The 20,457-nt window shown below is 38.0% G+C and overlaps 1 protein-coding gene across 3 annotated transcripts; it reads left to right on the top strand.

Moving 5' to 3' along the window:
* Positions 1–492: 492 nt before the first annotated feature.
* Positions 493–19,099, top strand: LOC110379090 (C-1-tetrahydrofolate synthase, cytoplasmic). 3 transcript variants are annotated; one of them, XM_021338596.3, is made up of 15 exons: positions 493–650; positions 5,585–5,783; positions 7,888–8,024; positions 8,671–8,905; positions 9,283–9,394; positions 10,432–10,657; positions 11,099–11,272; positions 11,881–12,046; positions 12,949–13,252; positions 13,580–13,797; positions 14,149–14,359; positions 14,784–14,932; positions 15,917–16,020; positions 16,799–17,084; positions 18,770–19,099. In XM_021338596.3, the coding sequence occupies exons 1-15, from the start codon at positions 499–501 to the stop codon at positions 19,010–19,012; spliced, it is 2,916 nt and encodes a 971-aa protein (XP_021194271.3). In that variant the 5' UTR covers positions 493–498; the 3' UTR covers positions 19,013–19,099. The 3 variants fall into 3 exon arrangements, with proteins under 3 accessions (XP_021194271.3, XP_049704568.2, XP_021194269.3); XM_049848611.2 differs by lacking the exon at positions 493–650 and adding an exon at positions 4,486–4,565; XM_021338594.3 differs by lacking the exon at positions 493–650 and adding an exon at positions 4,921–5,078.
* Positions 19,100–20,457: the final 1,358 nt, after the last annotated feature.

The following is a 20,457-nucleotide window of genomic DNA, read 5'->3' as shown; positions in this document are numbered from 1 at the left end:
TTTATAAGCACACACACATTTGTGTAGGTACTGGTATACTATAACTCATATAAGTATCGCACTAAAAACAAGAAAAATCTAACAGCCGTAACAGGCTTTATTCACGGCCATTAAACGTTTAAACAAAATGAAAAAAAAAATATTGCCTTTAAAAGCTAGCTGGCACTTCAATTAGTGATGTTACTTTGCTTAATACATTTTTTACTACCTGCTTCTTGTACAATTAAAAGCTAAATATCTGTTAAACTTTAAAGAAACAATAAAATACTTGGAACACATGAAATTTAAAACAACTGATGAATAAATTATTTTACCTAAAAAATAACCATATCGATAAAGATACCAAATCAGTTGAAAGCGGTACATTCAAGAGTATGATATGCTGACCTCTGTACTTGAACAAAATAAAATCCTGATGAATGAGGTTTTAACCAGACTCGGCGCCTCTGATTGGACCTGCTAGACAGGTTTGTGCCTACTTAAGTATGTCCACCATGCATGCTCAGTATAAAAGTGACGACCTTACCGGTGTATTGTGTTGTTAGGCGCGGTGTAAATAGTAATGACTTATTTATTTTAGATTTTGTTTTTTTTTATATAAAAAGTGAAATCATGTGGCATCCTGACACTGGAGTGGAACCTGTTTTGGAGTAAGTATTGTTTATTTGTTTTTGTTTACAATTTGTATTATAGAACTTGATTTTTGGTTGTGTATGATGGTGCTAAGTTGATGGTCTGATTAGTTAAGGAGTAATTTACTTTTTTTTTAGAGTCAAAGTAAATATGAAACCAGGATGAATTTTGCTGTGGTATCTAGAAACATAACCTATGTCTAGTGAACCTATGAATGTTAAATTAGTATAATCGGCACGGTACAACTATGTAAACAGGTGTTTTAGAATTCTTAAATGTTGACAGTACGTGAATAGAAAGGAAAAATACTTTGAATTACTTTAATAATACCTATATCAAAAATCAAAATCAAAATCAAATTGTTTTTATTTCAAATAGGCCTTTGCAGGCTCTTATGAAACGTCAAATTAGTTGCACGGTTCCAAAAAGTTGGTCTCATGGAGAAGAGCCTCCATAGACACTCTTTTAAAAAGTAATATTTTCACAAACATTCTATTACATAACAATAGTAAGCTGATAAAATTATACAATGCAACTGAAAGGTAAACAGTAAATCAATACAATCCAAAGAGAAAAGAAAAAGACGTTTAATTGCCAGGGAAGCCACACATGGAGAGATGAGTTATCGCCATATAATATCTTTATCGTCAACGAAGTCTTGAATTTTATAATAAGCTTTTTTAATGAGGGTGGATTTTACAGTGTTCTTAAATTTTATATCCGTGAGATCGGTTACACACTTAGGCAGCTTGTTGTAAAAACGGACACAGTTCCCTAAAAACGATTTATTCGATTTCGTTAATCTGAATCTCGGAACTACTAGTTTGTGCTTGTTTCTTGTATTAATCGAATGTATATCACTTTTAACAATAAATTGATTTAAGTTTTTGCGTACGAACATTATATTTTCTAGAATATAAAGAGAAGGAAGTGTAAGTATTTCAATTTCTTTAAATAATTCTCTCAGTGACTCGCGAGGGCCGAGGCCATAAATTGCACGAACTGCCCTTTTCTGGAGTACAAATATTGAATTTACGTCCGCCGCTGCCCCCCACAATAAAATACCGTAGGACATTATACTATGGAAGTAAGCAAAATACACGAGCCTAGCAGTAGCAACGTCAGTAATCTGTCTTATTTTTCTGACTGCATAAGCTGCGGAACTCAGCCTTTTTGACATTGCTGAGATGTGGGCACCCCATTGCAATTTAGAGTCTATGGTGATGCCCAAGAAGACGGTTTGACTAATAACATCTAACTTATTATCGTCCAGGACGATATTGAGCCCTACTGGTGTTACATTGGGTAAAGAGAATTTAATACATTTGGTTTTAGAAGAATTAAGAAGCAAGTTATTCGCGGCAAACCACTTGCTCAGAATAACCAAGCTATCGTTTACGTTTATGGGACTAGATTCCTTTCTGTTAATTTTGAAGACAAGGGAAGTGTCATCAGCAAATAAAATAATATCAGAGATCTCAGACATCATATACGGGAGATCATTTATATAAGCTAAGAATAAAAAGGGACCTAAAATTGAGCCCTGCGGCACGCCCATTTTTACTAATGACCCAGATGAAGTTGAGCCACTTATGTCCACTACTTGCTGTCCATTTGATAGATAGGAAAGGACGAGCGCGAGAGCTTTACCACGAATTCCGTAGTGGTTCAGCTTACAAATGAGAGTGTCGTGGTCAACGCAATCGAACGCCTTAGAAAGGTCGCAGAAGATGCCCACAGCATCCCGCGAATCTTCCCAGGCGTTTAAGATTTGGGTGATCAATCTTGCACTTGCGTCAGTGGTAGACCTACCCTTTGTGAAGCCGTACTGACGGTCATGAAATATGGTGTTTAAATTAAAATGTCTTAACATCTGGTCTAACATGATCCTTTCGAAGATTTTACTAAAGGCTGGAAGGATTGAAATAGGTCTGTAGTTAGAAGGGTTTTTCTTACAGCCTGATTTAAAGATAGGAATAATTTTGCTGAGTTTCATCAAGTCAGGGAAGATACCGTTGTCGATGCAGAGGTTAAAAATTTCACTAAGTATTGGGGCAACGCTCTCAATAATGGAACTAATGACTGTGACAGAAAAGCCCCATAAGTCCTCAGTCTTTTTTAAATTTAAAGACTTGAATGCTCTTTTAATCGTGTAATCAGAAACATATTGAAATTTAAAGCTAGGTACATTTCTACTGAAGTTTTGTCGAAGTAACGACTCAGCTAATATCGAAGATGAATTAAGGGACTTGGTAACCTCTACGGGAATGTTTGAAAAAAAGGTGTCAAAAGCATTGGCAACCTCTACCTTATATGACAGTAATATTACAGAGATAGAATCCATCCTAAACAAACAAACGTACTCACAAAATATTCTCATGTCACCTGGCATGCCCATTTATCGCTACGCGGTGCGTGTATTATTTACTCATACTATTATTACTATGTAGATGTAGGTAGATATGTAAATGTGTGGACGATTGAAACAAATGGTAATGATGTTTTGTTTAGTTGCCCTCTTATAATAGTTTTTTTTTTATACTTACTGCTGTGAATGAAAGTTGAAGTTAATTTATTTGTTTATTGAATGTAGGTATGCATCTTTTAATATATTTTTTTTATATTGTCTGTAACTTGTTTTAAAATGTACATAAGAAAGGCTAAATCATATCATACAATTTAATTCGGTATTTGTTTAATTGCGATATTTCGAAGAACGTGCCTGAGTAAATACTTTATCGAATAGTGCTAACAACCATGTGGGTATTCTGGAGACCGTATCTGAGTTTTGGCCGGCCATCAAAGTACAGAAATCTACCTCTACTAAATTCGACTCGCCCCTAGCTTCTCTAATTAATACCTGTCGGTTTGTAATTTTAATGCGTGTACCTACTTATGCCACTGAATTCACTCTCAGATTATTACGAGTGTCTCATTGATTCGGGTTAGAAGGTGATGATTAAAACTTGCGACTGCCATAGTTGGGTATAGGAAAAGTGGCAAGTCAGATAAGAGGAATATCCGTCCCATAACCAGTCTTAGCTAAGGTAGAGAATTTCATGAACTACTCATTTTTTTTTCGAACTGAACCTCCCGTCTGATAGGTACGGTACTGCTATCTTGAGTTTGAAGCATACTAATGTATAATATTAAGGTATACGCATGCCCCTTTGACCTCCCTAAGGACCTTCCATGTTTTTTTCCAACGTGCTTTAGTCAAGTTCAGGGACAGAGGTGCGTTGGCAGAATTTTATCTGAGAAGTTTCCAACTTCTTGGATGAGAATTAGATAAACTATGTATGTATTTTGATCTATGTTACTTTCTCCCTCAAACGGATTGTAATTTGATGGGAGAGGAGAGCCTTTAACATCCCCTCGACTTTTTATGTGGATGGTCTCATCGCCGTGCTCAGCATGAATATCGGAACTTGTATGATGGGAACGAGCGTAAATAAATCAATTTCGTGGAATACAGAAATATAACAAACTATCTACTTATTATAATATTGACTAGAAGTTTAAATTATCATTAATTTATATAGTTCTTAATCATAATCTGAATAACGTCTCTAACGCTCTCGTTAACAGAAACTAATAAAACAATTTGTTATTCTTGCAAAGCAAGACGTTTGTAATATTTCTTATCTCTTAGTCAAACGTAACTTGCCCCTCATTTTCATTAATACAAAAACAATATGTTTGTTCCAATAGTTGTAAACAATTTATCTTACGTTCTTCGACAGTTAGTTAAGTATTTTTTTCAATAGATATTGTTAACTAATTTCCCTAATATCGGTATCATTGTGTATTTGAAGTTGTAGTTCGATAGGCGATCCGCCTATTGGTTTCAATTAATTTTGTGTAATTATGTTTTTGTTAAAGCAGTGGCCTGTTAGACTAGTGGTTAGGCAATTTTCTCAAGCGACTCTAAGGTAGGAAATTATATTCCAAAGTGTTTAAATTACCAGTGTTGCATGTCTTACCGGTAAGGCGGTAACTCCATAAATAAGTATTATTTGCACGCACATCAAGCTACGACAGATTTTTGTATAATTCAATGTTATGATTTATTACGTAACGTATCATATTTATGGTAACACGATTGATGGTATCTCAAATTCTTATTCTAATTAGAGACATCCATGGGTCTTTTATGGGAATGAGAAAGCTATGTAATTGTTAAGAATATAGTTATTGTTGAACTGTCGATAGCTTCTTATTACACAATTTTAGACCGAAAGGTTTGGCTTTCGTTTCGGCTTAAACTAGATGTGTTGTGGTATATTTTGCCCATGCATACGTAACAGCGTTCGCGGGGTTATCTCCCGGGGTCAGGTGCATGTCAATATCTTCTCAAGTGTTTGGCAATCAGTCTGTTAGGGACCGAACTAGGATACGGTCTACAACATGGTCGCACAACCAATTTCGGGAACCGAAGTGGCTAGGTATTGTTTTGGATTTACTTAATTTGTTATATCAATAAGTTGATCGATCATAGAAAAACAGATCGGTACAGGATTCCATTAACTTTTTCACTTTCATCAGCGGTTTTATAGTGCATGCTCCCATTAACTTTCAAATCAGTATTTTTATCAGCAAAAGTACCTTTCCATTATTTTACCTAGGTACCACACTGATGATTGTTAACTACACTAGGTACTTAATAGCAACGATCGATCTCTGAAAATAGAAAATAGATAAAAATCTTACAATTTTCACCCTGTTTTCACAACAATGTCACATAACGTAGATTAACAGAGTATTTACAAAAAACCTAGTTAAGTACTACCTATCAGTAAATTCATCTCTGGATATTATGTACTAGTACTTACCAACTATGTATCAAATTAGGACCATAACTATACGCACCTAATAGTAAACCAGCTAAAAACAAATGCCTAAATGAATCCATCCAATCACAATACTTTATTTAAATATCCAATATCACCAGATCCATCGAGAATGAGCTCCGGCAGCAAGTGGCCGAAGCTCGCACGAAGCTGGCCAGCTTCAAGCCACACCTGGCCATCGTGCAGGTGGGAGGCCGAGAGGACTCCAATGTCTACATCAGGATGAAGCTGAAGGCTGCTGAGAATATCGGCATCTCTGCTGAACACCTGAAGCTGCCGCGTGATATCACTGAGAGTGAGGTAAGAACGAAAGATAGAAGAATAAAAATACTTAGGCCAAAATGCTATGATTGTAATACACCGAGATACCGTAGATATATCGGTTCTTGGCGACAAAAATGGCGACGAAATTACTAAACTTTTGTGTCCAGTTTGTGGCTTTCATGTTATTAATTGGGCAGGATAGGTAAAATTACTGAAAATATCCGCTTTTCATCAAGTAAGTAGAGTGCCTTTTTCAAAGAACATTGCAACGAATGTCGTATGGGAGATTTTGTGTTATCATCCAATAGGAGTGAGGCGGTTTGGGTGGCTGGCAGCAGCGGTTGCTTGAGCACTTTCACACACCATCTCTCATAAAAGTGTTTTTGAACAGCAATCCTGTGACAGCATAAACAAAAAATACATGTTCTATAACTACTTATTTTTCGTATATAAATGTCTGAAATAGAAACATAAGATTTCAATCAAGGGCATGCTACAAATTCCATGATATGCCATGGTATAATCGTTTCTTACTACCCATGTAACAATATCATTTCCATTGTCACACCTTGAACTATTGACATCGCGATAACTCTTATCGTTTACTTAATTCAAAATAAACTGTTTACTGTTTTCTTAGACTGACGTAATAATATTAATCTTGTGTTACAAGTAGAAATTATACTTAAGTATATGTACTCTTTATATGTACCTAATGAACACTTTCATTTGATAACATTTGTACAGATTATGAACTTCAATTGAAGAAAAGTTGTTTATGTAGATCAGTGGTTCTTAACCTTTTTGACATGAGGGACCACTTTAACTAAAGTTTGTCATGCCGGGGACCACCTCATCGGTTTACCTAAATTAGCACTCATTTCTTTATTATTTATCAAAAAAAAAAACTGAATTTTTGGGTCAGTTCTACTCAAAGCTAAACGCATGGCGGCAGTTGTGTAGGTAAGGAAATGCAAATAAAAAAAAACTTGCCTATGTAGGTAATTTCCAAAGGCGCGAGCGAAGCGAGCGCGAAAATTTTTATCGGACTTAAAACAAAAATTACGTAAAATTTAGCCCAAACGTACTTAACTTTTTGTTTGTTGACAAATGCCAAAATAAGGGCATATAGTTTCTGAATAGGCGAGCGAACGAGCGCGAAATTTTTATCGGACTTCAACCAAATATTACGTAAAATTTAGCCCAAACGTACTTAACTTTTTGTTTGTTGACAAATGCAAAAATAAGGGCATACAGTTCCTGAATACGCGAGCCAAGCGAGCGCGAAATTTTAATTATTTTTTAAGACTCAAAACCAAAATTACGTAGCCCAAACATACATTTTCATGAATGGGAGGACTACGGCACACCCGATATACGCCCATGCGAAAACCCCCGCTCGCAATTATAAGTCGATAAAAATTAAGTTACATAACGTATAGCAACGTCGCGAAGCTAAGCTTCGCGGACCACTTAGAATGCCTCCAAGGACCACCAGTGGTCCGCGGACCACCGGTTAAGAACCACTGATGTAGATGATTCAATGAGAAGATTATATTGCCTTTGAATGATAGATAAGTCTAGTATATTTAGTTAGTCGTAGTTAGTTAGTCTCTCTATGAACTTTCACTTTACAGCATCAGGTTACCGTGGGGGATTACATTACAAAGAGTTAATTTGCGGTTTATCGTCCTCATTAATCTCAGCTAATCTCAGCTATTGAATAATTTCTAAAGTAGAAACGTAATCCAGAATATTCTATCGATGACAATAAATTATTATGCGCAGATAACAATATCATCGCTAATTGACAACTGAAAGCAACCATAGGGATTTGTTGCATCATGTTGCGATGACCGAAGTCTTCAGAAGTGTAATCGTATGGAATAGGTACTCATTTTATAATATAAGTGGAAAACAACACTTTTGCACGTAGATTTTTCATTTAAAGCGAGATGAAGTCGGTATTTCCTATCTACATATCTTGAGAAGAAGCACCGCACCAAACTCAAGGGTCACAGTCTCTTTTTAAAGTCCAAAGATATGTACATGGCTACACCATGGACAAGCAATGTAGGACCATGAAATAAACCAAAGTACAGCTTTCTTATCTAACTCTTTAATGTATTTGTTGACACAGCTGCTGGCGAAGATCACGGAGCTGAACGAGTCTCCGTACGTGCACGGCATTATCGTGCAGATGCCCTTGGACTCGGAGCACCCCATCGACGGACACAGGATCACAGACTCCGTGGCCGCCGATAAGGATGTCGATGGGTAAATATTAGTCACAATATATTGGTTTTTATGTTTTGTAAATCCAAACTAATATTATAAATGCGAAAGTAACTCTGTCTGTCTGTCTGTCTTTTCTTCACGCCTAAACTACTGAACCGATTTGTGTGAAATTTGGTACAGACATAGTTTGAAACTTGAGAAAGGACATAGGATAGTTTTTATTACAAAAAATAAAATAAAAATAAAATTATTCCGGACATATAGCGCCATCTTATGGTCAAATCAAAAATCTGCTGGTAGTCACTATTCCACGCGAACGAAGTTGCGGGCAAAAGCTAGTTCAATATAAAGATAAAGATAGATAAGGACTTTTTGGTAAAAAAAAAATAGATCAACGTCTGCTTATCTTCTTCCCAACTAACTGTACCCTTCATTTTATACGAAGCACCTGAAGTATAAGTATATTTTATTTCTAGATTATCTGATCAATGATGCTTGAAAGTTTCGTATTCCGAATTCAAATCTACTACATTTAAAATCGTTATCGCAACATTTGCAAACGCGCTAGAAATAACAAAAGAAAGTCTATTTATAAACCTGTCCAAATAGAAATTCATATATTTCCTCATACATAAATTAATCATTTTCAATTTTTTGAAACGTCTATTCCTACTGTTTCCACCAGCTTAAACACCATAAACGAGGGTCGTGTAGCAGTAGGAGACCTCTCAGGTTTCGTTCCCTGCACGCCAGCCGGCTGCGTGGAACTCATCAAGAGGACTGGCGTGCCCATCGCCGGGAAAAATGTGGTCGTATTAGGCCGCAGCCGTATTGTGGGCACCCCAGTCTCCGAGCTGCTGAAGTGGGAACATGCCACGGTGACTGTGTGCCACTCCAAGACGAAGAACTTGAGTGAGATTGTAAGTTGGTTATTCATTTGTTTTGGTGGTAGTAGGTAGTCTTATATGATCGGCCCAGCCTTGTCCACTATTTTAGGACCAGTCCTAACAGGATGCAGCTGACTACCAGAGTTCCTATCTGACCCTATCTGATCCTCCACTTAGTTAATCGGGCAACCTGATACCCCTTGGTATTTTCTCTCTTTGTTGATAGTCCTAAATGTGGCCCGATATTTATAATTGGTTTGCAAACGTGCTTTCTGGAGCTATCGAGCTTATATTTGACATGCGAAGCAGAAATTGCCTAAGCGGTCTTTTTCATATACTTGCCTGACAGTATGACTTTATTCTTCACAAATACATTACTGAGTAATCATGCTTAAATAATTGTATTACAGACAAAGACAGCCGATATCCTGGTGGTAGCTATCGGTAGAGCCGAGATGGTCCGTGGTTCTTGGATCAAGCCTGGAGCAGTGGTCATTGACTGCGGCATCAACCCCATTCCTGGTACGTTACAAACGACATATGCCTTCTTTGTACCTAATAAACAGCTCGGAAGGTACGGATCAACATTGTGTTATCAAACATAAATTTCGGCTGTGGAAGCAGAAATTTCTGGCATTTGCTGTGGAAGGTAGCCTATATATTAACATCATAAGTGTAAGCTGTATAACACCCAAGTAACACAGTAAGAAGTTACAAACAATTTGCCGACTGTGTTGGACAGTCGAGGAAAGACTAGCCCCATGAATAAATACGTCATCATAGACACTGAACAATGGCTAAACCACCACCACTTCAGCAGCCAGTCATAAAATATTGATGTTTGTAGTAAATGTGTAACGAGGTGACAATAGACGGAACAGTCGGCCGAAACATAACAATGTTCGGTCACCGGCCAGTGCTCCACCAGTCTGATAAGCTCGCAGTGTAAACATTTCCATTTAAACTATACCACTGAAATGGCCAATAACTCAATCGTTATTCATTACCGGAAAATTAGTTTTCTTTCATAGTTTTACTTGTTGGAGTGGTTTCTGCTGAATTGTTTGGTCTATCAGGACGTTTATTTATTTAAGGTATAGACCGGTTAATTATTTTAATTTCATTTCCGTCACATTTCACTTTTGCGTGTAGTGTCGCGATAGGAGAAATTGTGGTGTGACGTGAAACTAATATAAGGTGGTGGTGTTTTAAATAGGACCTGTATCGAATAATTAAGAAGTGGTACTGATAGCAGTCTGATTATTTTATCATAATTATGGAGGATGGTTTACGTAGCAGTTGAGAATAAGACTCCTGAAACGCCTGAGCGATTTCGATTTTCATCCGTCTAGCTGGCATTTTGAATATTAGTGCAACTATAGAATCATCCTCTGTTCTTTAAGGTGTCGTCATTCCTAAGTGTCTACATCGAAAAATTCAGCTGCTTTTATCATCAGATCGTTTGAAGAATAAAAATACACTCAAGGCGGCGTATTTTCTCTAACTCGCCAAATCTTTTTGACCAATTTAGTTCAATATTTGAAATTCTCTTTGATCAGACGCTACAAAGAAGAGCGGTCAGCGTCTGGTGGGCGACGTAGCGTATGCGGAGGCGGTGCAAGTGGCGGCGCACGTGACGCCGGTGCCGGGCGGCGTGGGCCCGATGACGGTGGCGATGCTGATGCGCAACACCGTGCAGGCCGCGCGCCGACAGCTCGACCGCTTGCTGGCGCCCGCCTGGCCGCTGAGACCGCTCAGGATTACGCCGCTTTCGCCTCCACCCAGGTAATTTTTGTGTATAGTTTATGATGTGAGGAGTGAATTTAAGAAAATTATAAGTGCCGAAAATTGGAGTGGAAGTATAGGTTTTGAAAGCCTTGTATAAAATAAAAAAATCTAGCATTTTAATCAGGGATAGTATTTTAAGAAAAGGTATTACTTGGGGACTTTTGGTGAGCATAGTCACGCTAGTTCTCGCTTGAAGCACATACTTATTCAACCAGAGTATATGTTCATTTTATTTATACTTTATGCACTAGGTACAACGGCATACTTAACGCCTCAGGCGTTCTCTGCTAGTCTACATTAGGCTATAGTCTTCATAGACAAAAACTTTAGCTAAATTCAAATCGCCATAATGCATATAAAAATCGTGATGAGAAATCTGACAACCTGAACATACCTTTAGATAGCATATAAATCTAACCCTCCATTTCATCTTTCCAGCGACATTCTAATCGCCCGCTCTCAAAAGCCCAAGGACATAAGCGAGCTAGCTCACGAGATCGGGCTGTTCTCCAACGAGGTGTCCCAGTACGGACGCACTAAGGCCAAGATCTCACTGTCGGTGCTGGACAGGCTGCACAGCCAGAAGGGCGGCAAGTACATCGTGGTCGCTGGGTAAGTGGTAGACTTTTATATTTATGTTTGTGGTAAAATCATCATCATCTCCCGAGCCTTTTCCAAACTATGTTGAAGTCGGCTTCCAGTCTAACCGGATGCGGCTGAGTACCAAGGAGCGACTACCTACCTGACCTTCTCAACCCAGTTACCCGGGCAACCCAATACACTTTGGTTAGACTGGTGGTTTGTCTATCTATTTTTTTTTTAGTGCGGCAAAAAGAGGTTTTCAGCAGTTCTTTTAATACATGTTTAAGTGTTTAATTGCAAAGGTTGTATAATTGCAGGGTTTCAGTTAAACTAGTTTGCTAATTTACTGTTTCATCCTTCTCGATGTCACTAGCGCTTCTAAGAATTGTACATCCATGACAGTCTTTCAAATGAAACGGTCTACTATTTTACTCCCAAATAGAGTTCTTAGCTTTTATTTAGAGCCGCCTTATATCACAAATTCCGATTTAAATCAGGAACTGCAGATTCGCAGCAATTATCTGAAGTCTGAATTTAAGCTCATGCCCTTATGAAAATGGTCTTGTTATCATACATACAGCGCACTTATGTAAATCCATTAACAACCACTGTTAACCACTACATCATCATTTCTACAGTATCACCCCCACACCCTTGGGCGAAGGCAAGAGCACCACGCTTCTAGGTCTGGTGCAGGCACTATCGGCACACCGCGGCCGCAACTCCTTCGCCGTGATGCGCCAGCCCAGCCAGGGTCCTACCTTCGGAGTCAAGGGTGGTGCAGCTGGAGGTGGATACTCGCAGGTCTGTAGGAATTTATGTGAAAGTGTCTTTGGTAAATAATTAAAGCATAATTATAGACGGTAATAATAGACATGACTATAAAACTAAAAATTAAAATGCGCAATAGTGTCTAAGTTATTGCGCAACTTTTGCGCAAGATGCTAAAGGACAATGGGCAGATTGGTATACCCCACCAATAGCAATGTCATATATATCATTGGATAGGCCTTTTTATGTAGAACAATATTTACTATGACAGCTTTGCTGAAATGTTTGTCCGTTCTAAGATATAGATCAAAAACTGTGCAAAAGTTAGAACTAAGTAATCTATTGATAATAACTCAAGTTTTTAAAGGAAAATCTAAGAACTACTAAGTGTAAGTCTTGTATGTTCTACCTGCTGTACCCGTTAAGGTCCATAATTGTTACTATTATGTAGCATTTGAATCTTTTATTGTACCAACTGGATATTGCGCGCAATGAGAAACCGCACCAATAGCAAAGTCACACATATCGATGGATAGGTCTTTTTAACTGGAACAACATTTACCTTGACAGCTTTGTTCTATTGTTTGTCCGTTCTGAGATATAGATAAAAAACAATCTGAAAACTAATGCTGACCAATCTGTAATCTGATTTTCTTTGAAACAAGACTTAAAGTTATTAGTACTAAGTTTTTCCTTTAAAAACTTGAGGTATCAATAGATTACTTAGTTCTAACTTTTGCACAGTTTTTGATCTATATCTCAGAACGGACAAACATTTCAGCAAAGTTGTCATAGTAAATGTTGTTCTACATAAAAAGGCCTATCCAATGATATATATGACATTCCTATTGGTGGGGTATACCAGGTCCCATATATTTGTGCCCATTGTCCTTTACTGCGCAAACATTTTAACGCTTATTTTTTTTCTCGGGCAGGTTATTCCCATGGAGGAGTTCAACCTTCACTTAACGGGTGACATCCACGCGGTCACCGCAGCCAACAACCTCCTTGCTGCTCAAATGGACGCCAGGATCTTCCACGAACTGACCCAGAAGGACGGGCCTCTGTACGACCGTCTGGTCCCCAAGATCAAGGGAGTCAGGAAGTTCTCCCCTATTCAGCTGAGGAGGCTGAAGCGATTGGGCATTACTAAGACAGACCCCGACACTTTGACGGAGGGAGAGAAGTCCAAATTCGCGAGGCTGAACATTGATACTAATAAGATTATGTGGAACAGGGGTAAGTTTTAAAAATAAATATAAGCGGTATTCAAACAAGAGATAATGCTTTAGCACACCTTGTTGTATAACAATTTATTAGATCTCTGCTATCTCTTCTCTCTAAGAGAAAAAAAAAAACAAATACAAATAAAAATATAATAAACCCAGTACCTACCTAACATTTTGCCCGAGACTATATGGCAGGAAATCGAAGCCTGCGCATATACCGACCACATAAAGGCTTAACTTATTCAATGGACTTAACTTACACTTTATTGAAATGAACCAATTGTTTTACCAAAACTTCTAAAATTAAATAAAAATATTGTCAACTTTTCTCTTCCAGTTGTGGACTTAAACGACAGGTATCTCCGTAAGATCACAGTTGGACAATCCCCTACTGAGAAGGGTTTCACCCGCGAGACCGCTTTCGATATCTCCGTGGCGTCAGAAATTATGGCCATCCTCGCTTTGGGCAAAGATGTCGACGATATCAAGGAAAAACTAGCTAACATGGTAGTTGCTCTGGATAAGAGTGGAAACCCGGTTACTGCTGATGATTTGGTAAGTACAAGTTTATCGAGGCTAAGTTATATCTAGCAGTACGGAAAAACTATTCGTAGGTAGTAGTGTAAATGAAACCTTCACTAAGCTCTCGATCCGTTAATGGGAATAATCCTTGTTTTACAAAAAAGGATAGAAGGTCTGATAACTAGTTTTACCAGAAGGTAGTGTACTACCAAATGGATTGTAGGAAGACGGATTATACGTAATACAAGAATTGGTATTCCACTACGAATTCACTTTCAACCGATTAGAAAGTCGCAACTTTAAATTGAGAAGTGTTGAAAAAGCCTACCAGCCAATCCCTCATTGTTTGTAAATTTTGTTCAACCACCTTCCCTCTATTACCAGGGTATGACGGGAGCTCTCTTGGTCCTTCTCCGCGACGCTTTCGAGCCGACCCTCATGCAGTCTCTGGAAGGTACCCCTGTCCTGGTGCACACGGGACCCTTCGCCAACATCGCTCACGGCTGCTCCTCCATCCTGGCTGATAAGATCGCCATGAAACTGGCCGGAGAGAATGGATACGTGGCCACGGAGGCCGGATTCGGATCTGATATTGGTAAGAATTGTTTGTGGTATCTATTGCTTAGTATATTAGGCAATCAAGGATTATTATCGTTCATTTTGGCACTTTAAATAACATGAGCGAGTGACAGTTATATGAAAAAAGATACCCCTTATTTAAAACACGCTAAAGAACAGAAATGTAAGAAGACATTTGAAGGGGCCCGCTATTTTCTATCCTTCCTTTTTTTCTTCCCGAGTGCGTATCACATTTTTGCAAAATTTACTTTGGGAAATAAAAAAGTCTGTTTTTTTTTTATCGAAAGGCACTCGGCTCGTCATCTTCATAGTGAAGAATTCTTCGTGATTTATCTAGCTGATTACTGTAGGCGCGAACAGTTCCACATAATTGTGCCTATTCGAATGAAGTGTAATTATTATTACTACATATTTGAGCAACCTTGGACCATTTTCCCCAGGTATGGAGAAGTTCTTCGACATCAAGTGTCGCGCGAGCGGCGACACTCCCCACTGCGCGGTGATCGTGTCCACCGTGCGGGCGCTGAAGATGCACGGCGGCGGCCCGCCCGTCTCCCCGGGGCAGCCGCTACATGACGTCTATGTGCAGGTGAGGATGAACTGGCAGTAGTCATTGTTTTTCATAGAAAGTGAGCTGCAGGTTTACTACGTCAGAGACCGTATAGATAGACCAACATCACCAAAATGGCAGACCAATCGCAAACCAATCGAATGTCGTTGGCGTACGATTGGTCTTATATTAGTAGCAGAATGCCCGATATGGTTAAAACTGCTGCTGCGATTCAATTTCTATTCAATTTTGACATTATTAACTTAGCAGAATCGAGCCCCTGTTGATTTGCTTACTAAAGATAGAATATTGATAATAGTCCCATTCAAGTATTATCAAAATCTGTGTACACTATAGCTGAAGCTAAAGTATATAATATTAATACTACTTAACTTACACAGTCGCCAATTACTAATACGCTCACTACTAAAGGTACGTATAAAAGAAGTTTATCTATTCAACAGACGTGCTCGGCAAGCGATACATTGCGGTTGCTTTTAGACTAGGAACTTCACTTCACAGTTGCGGTCCTACCGTAGTAGTCACTGTGGACCTAATTTACTTTTGAAGTCAAAACTTTTTTCTCCTTTTTATGTATGTCGTTTCATACAACCTTCTTTGTGCACTTTCTTATGAAGGCCCGTATACACTCTTATGTACTCCTCCTACTTACTCCTTTCTAGGTGCTAATGACATATATGCCAGGCACTATAAAAAGCTTTGAAAAATCCTAATTTCTAAAAAAGCTTTTTCCTGAACATTATTTGATGGATCTGGTAGTGATTATATAAAAAAATAAAATACCAAAATGATGATGACGTTAGATTGACCGGTTGTTTGCTACCACAAACCTAAATTCCAATTTGAATGATCTATAAAACTTTACCTTGATCCTAATTTGAGATTAATACGAATTCTTACAGAACGGTTTTAAGTGTTTATTTTATGGGTTTAGACGGCGAGCACGTAACCATAAACTTATGGTATAAAATAGTATAAATAGTGAAATGGTTTATTTTTCAGGAAAATGTGGAGCTGCTGAGCAAAGGTCTGTGCAACTTGGGTAAACACATTAGCAATGGTAACAAGTTCGGCGTGCCAGTTGTAGTGGCTATCAACAAACACGGGTCAGTTGGCATTTGTTTATTTGGAATTACCTTTCGCATACAATTTATTAAATATTAGCTGCGCCTCGGTTGCGTGTGTGTCCTGGGTGTGTTCTTCTCGTATCCACACAAAATATAGCCTGTGTTTCTCGGGGATAGCCAAGCTTTACGACAGTGAAATATTTGTTCGTAATAGTCATATCGAAACTTCTGAAATAATCCAACAAAAAAGATACTAGAGAATACCTCTTTATAATATTAGTTTAGATGATTAACGCCTTGGGTATTCGCTATCAATCTACCCACAGCTTATATTTACATTAGATAGATAGCAATTTACTGCGTAAAATATTACAAAATGAAGCAACGCAGTCGTGTGGAAAGCAATAAAAATGTTTCGCTTGGGAAGTCCGCCAATAGACCGTGAAATTGGTCTATTGATAAGTTCTAGTAAATTGACTATGACTATTGAGAACAGCGGGTTTTTCATTGATATAGTTCGCAGCTCATTGAATAGTCTTGAGTTTTGTGACACACCTATAAAACACTTTTACCTTTTCAAAAATGATACTCTGATCGCATTATGTACTTTAACCGCTGTTTCTTAAATTAAGTCTCAAAATATAGGTATTTACCTAAGTGATATGTTTGATATAATAGGATGACTTCTGAGCGCGCTCTAATACGACTTCAAACACACATACATAGAAAAACACTACTATACTTGGCATTAAGAATACAAAAGGAGACAAACATTATTATACGAGAACTGTAGCTAACAAATTCATAACTTTTGCAGAAACGACACGCCCGCGGAATTGAACTTGGTGAAGGAATTCGCGACCAAGAACGGCGCGTTCAGGGCTGTTGTATGCGAGCACTGGTCCAAGGGCGGCCTCGGAGCCCTGGAGCTGGCTGACGCTGTCATCGAGGCTTGTGACTCCAAGTCAAACTTCGACTACTTGTACCCACTACAGCTGTCCATACAAGACAAGATCCAGATCATTGCCAAGGAGATGTATGGAGCCGGTAACGTCGAGTACACCGATGAAGTGCTTGAAAAGATTAAGGCGTTCACTGATAAGGTAATTATAGATACGCTTGCTTTATAAATAACTGGCTAAATTATTTCAGAATATTTGGGGCCTTACTACAAAAACTTTAAACCCTGTTTTACACTTGTCTAATAAAATTTTGGCTGCAAAATGAACCATATGTCAACGTCATAATTTGTCATTTTTTTAGACAAGGCATAAACTGACGTTTAAAAGTTTTTGTGGTAAGACGGTGAATGTTTAAAATGGGCTTGCCGAGATGAGAGTAAAATGGCCAAAATTTGTTGGTCGCACAGTATCTATTCCATCTTTTGTTTGATAAAACTCATTCATCTATCTTGTTTAAAAACACTTTTAACCGGGTCAATGAGCGTATCTAAACTTGTTCCCAGAATTGTACATAGAAAAACCCAGTGCTCCAATTGAGCATTTTGAGTCACGTTGAAAGAATCATAGATCAATCATTTTCCTCGTGGAATCATATATCTAGATCTTCCTAACCTGGTTATCGCATTCATGAGAATCAATCACTCTGTGTTTCTTCGAAGCGGTTACATCATTTACCAAGAGAGGCCTGATACTTTATATTGCTTTTAATTGTTTCTTAAATTAGAACATGTCTAGCTAAATGCCGGTATTTTTAGAACATATTTTTGGAAGCCAATTCTAATTCATAAAACGAACTGTGTGAACTAAACTCTTAGACTAATATAGAGCTGAAAAGTTTGTTTACTTCCTGGTACACAATTAAAAAGTACACATCAAATGAAAGGTTATATTATAGGCGTCTTTTTATCTGGGTGCGCGTCCGCGAGAGCACAAGACACGCATGTAAAACCGCCGGTGCAAGATAGTATTCTCATATTTTAAATCATGTATGTAGCACATATTTACTCGTATCGTATTTATCGTATACATTCTGTTTAAATTGTTTTAAATCAGTTCAGTAACGATAGCTAGCAATTGCAGGGGAACAGATGTGTTTTTTTCGGGAAAACCCAATGAGATCGTTTTAGCTATCTAAACAGATCTCTTGCTAGTTATTTTGAGCAACGTGGAAAAATCGCGGGATGGACGTCTGAACAGGCAATGTTTGCTTACGTTATTCTAAATAATGCAGTACTCGAATTCCCGAAAATATTGTTTCCTCCTAAAATCTTGTAAAAATACTTTTTGTTTGGGGAAAAGAACTTCAAGTTTATGCTTTTTAATTTGGGATTCAATAAGATTTCTCATCGTTTCACCATGGCTCCCTACATGTGTGTCTGCAGCTTAGTGCAGAAGGTCTTAGAAAAAGTAAAATGTTTAAAATGAATAAGTTGAAAAAATATTGCGTTTGGATTACGCAAAGATAATGAACATGGCTTATTCTTTCTAAGTATTTGTGGAACACTGAAGAATGGCGTAGAAACTGGGTTTAACTAAAAAGGAAGAGAAAATAGTCCCCATGTCCATGTTAATATAACAGTACCTTAATCTCAGAAAAAGCACTAGCTACGTCGGTCGCTACTCATCACGTGCGTACATGTTTTTTAAAAATATTAATAAACTAGCCATGTGGCAGATAGCTATTTTGGTTACCGTTAGGTTTGGGAAACCCCCGGAGCAAAAATACGTGGCTATTGACGCAGCGTCGAAAAAAACACTGTTGAAAATAAATATAGAAAAAAACATCTGAAAGAAAATGTGATAATAATGAAACCACTCTTTCACAGGGTTACGACAAGCTCCCGATCTGTATGGCCAAGACGTCGAACTCGCTAACAGGCGACCCGGCCATCAAGGGAGCCCCCACAGGCTTCACCCTCAAGGTCAACAACATCTTCGCGTCTGTGGGCGCCGGGTTCGTGGTACCCATGGTGGGCGAGATCTCCAAAATGCCTGGCCTGCCCACCCGGCCCTGCATCTATGACATCGACCTCAACACCAAGACCGGGGAGATCGAAGGACTCTTCTAATTCCCAAATATACGCAATGAACCCTATCTGTAAAATGTTAAGATTTACTTTTGTTTAATCAATATTAATAAAAATGTGTTATATTTTTTTTCTTTGCTTTATTTGTTGGAAGTACATTCCATTCATGATCTCCATAATGTGTCGTTCTACGTGATAAATAACACCTATTGTTATATTTTGCATAACAAGTTTATCGGATTGCATTTAAATTGCATGAAACTTCGGAGTAAGACAAATACGTCAAAAATTACTTTGAGATATACTATTACCGCGTAGCATAGATACAGACACGAAGCGGTTTCTAGCTGTGTGCCCTCGCCCACGGCATCAGCCATGCGATTCCGTGACAAACACATCTTCGATGCTAACAACGAGACGAGTTCACAGATGTCATAGACATCGCTTTTAAAAACAACGTCGATAAAAACCGTACTCGCTTAGCTAAGAAACTCATCGATGTTCGATCTACCGAACAACGCTCTGACGGGTAGGATGTTTACAGTGTTGCCAAGTTTCATATAAAGGCCCCAGTACACGTTGGCCTGTGTTGGGCCAAGCTGTGCAATGCACAAATTTAGGCCACGATCAAATGGAGTTTACACATTGGCGCATGGCTCATTCCTGTCTGGCAAACCACTTGCGATGGACGTCGAAGTAATTAAGGCTTCGGCAATTTATTTGTACACTACTATACAATGTGTCCCTTGGATAAGTGACCGCCCGAAATTTTTTGAATATTTGTACAAAATTAAGGATAATTTCTTTTATATTTGGAAAAAAAATCATTAAAAAAAAATTATTGTCAGGCCTGTTAATAACAGGCTTTGTTCTTTTTTTACCGAATAGGAGTCAAATTTCAACTGACTGTATTTTTGCATTTGTTTGAAATAGCAGCAAACATTGTTCTGAGCTATTGTAGGAAATATCATGTAGTTTATTAATAAATTAAAAGAAAGTGATATTAAGGGGCATTTATTAGACTTATTTTGAAAAAACTGAAAAAAAGGCGTTATTTTCTTTGGATTTTTATTTTCTTTTTTTTCTAATAAATGTTTTATTACATTTTAGTTATGTTTGATAATTTTAATTGATAAACTATGATGTCGGCTAGTCAATAAAGAAAAAAGAATTTAAAAAGATGTAAAAACTTAGGAAATATCTTAGAAAACTGCAGCACGTCACAGTATTTACTAAAAAAATTAAAAAAAATCATTAAAAAAAACCAAAGGCGGTAAGTCCCAAATATAAAGGAAATTATCCTTAATTTTGTACAAATATTCAAAAAATTTCGGGCGGTCACTTATCCCCGGGACACATTGTATATATTTGACGGCGCCACAGTCGATGTGTCAACCATCGATCTGTCAACGGTGGACCTTATATAAAGCGGCGCGCGCGCACAATTCGGGTCAGATCCACAGGGAAAAGTCCGGTTAAGCAGTACA

Source organism: Helicoverpa armigera, chromosome 20 (genome assembly GCF_030705265.1).
Source record: "Helicoverpa armigera isolate CAAS_96S chromosome 20, ASM3070526v1, whole genome shotgun sequence".
NCBI classification, from domain to species: domain Eukaryota; kingdom Metazoa; phylum Arthropoda; class Insecta; order Lepidoptera; family Noctuidae; genus Helicoverpa; species Helicoverpa armigera.
The sequence above is the reverse complement of the archived record's forward strand: the minus strand, read 5'-3'. Positions and strand labels throughout refer to the sequence as shown.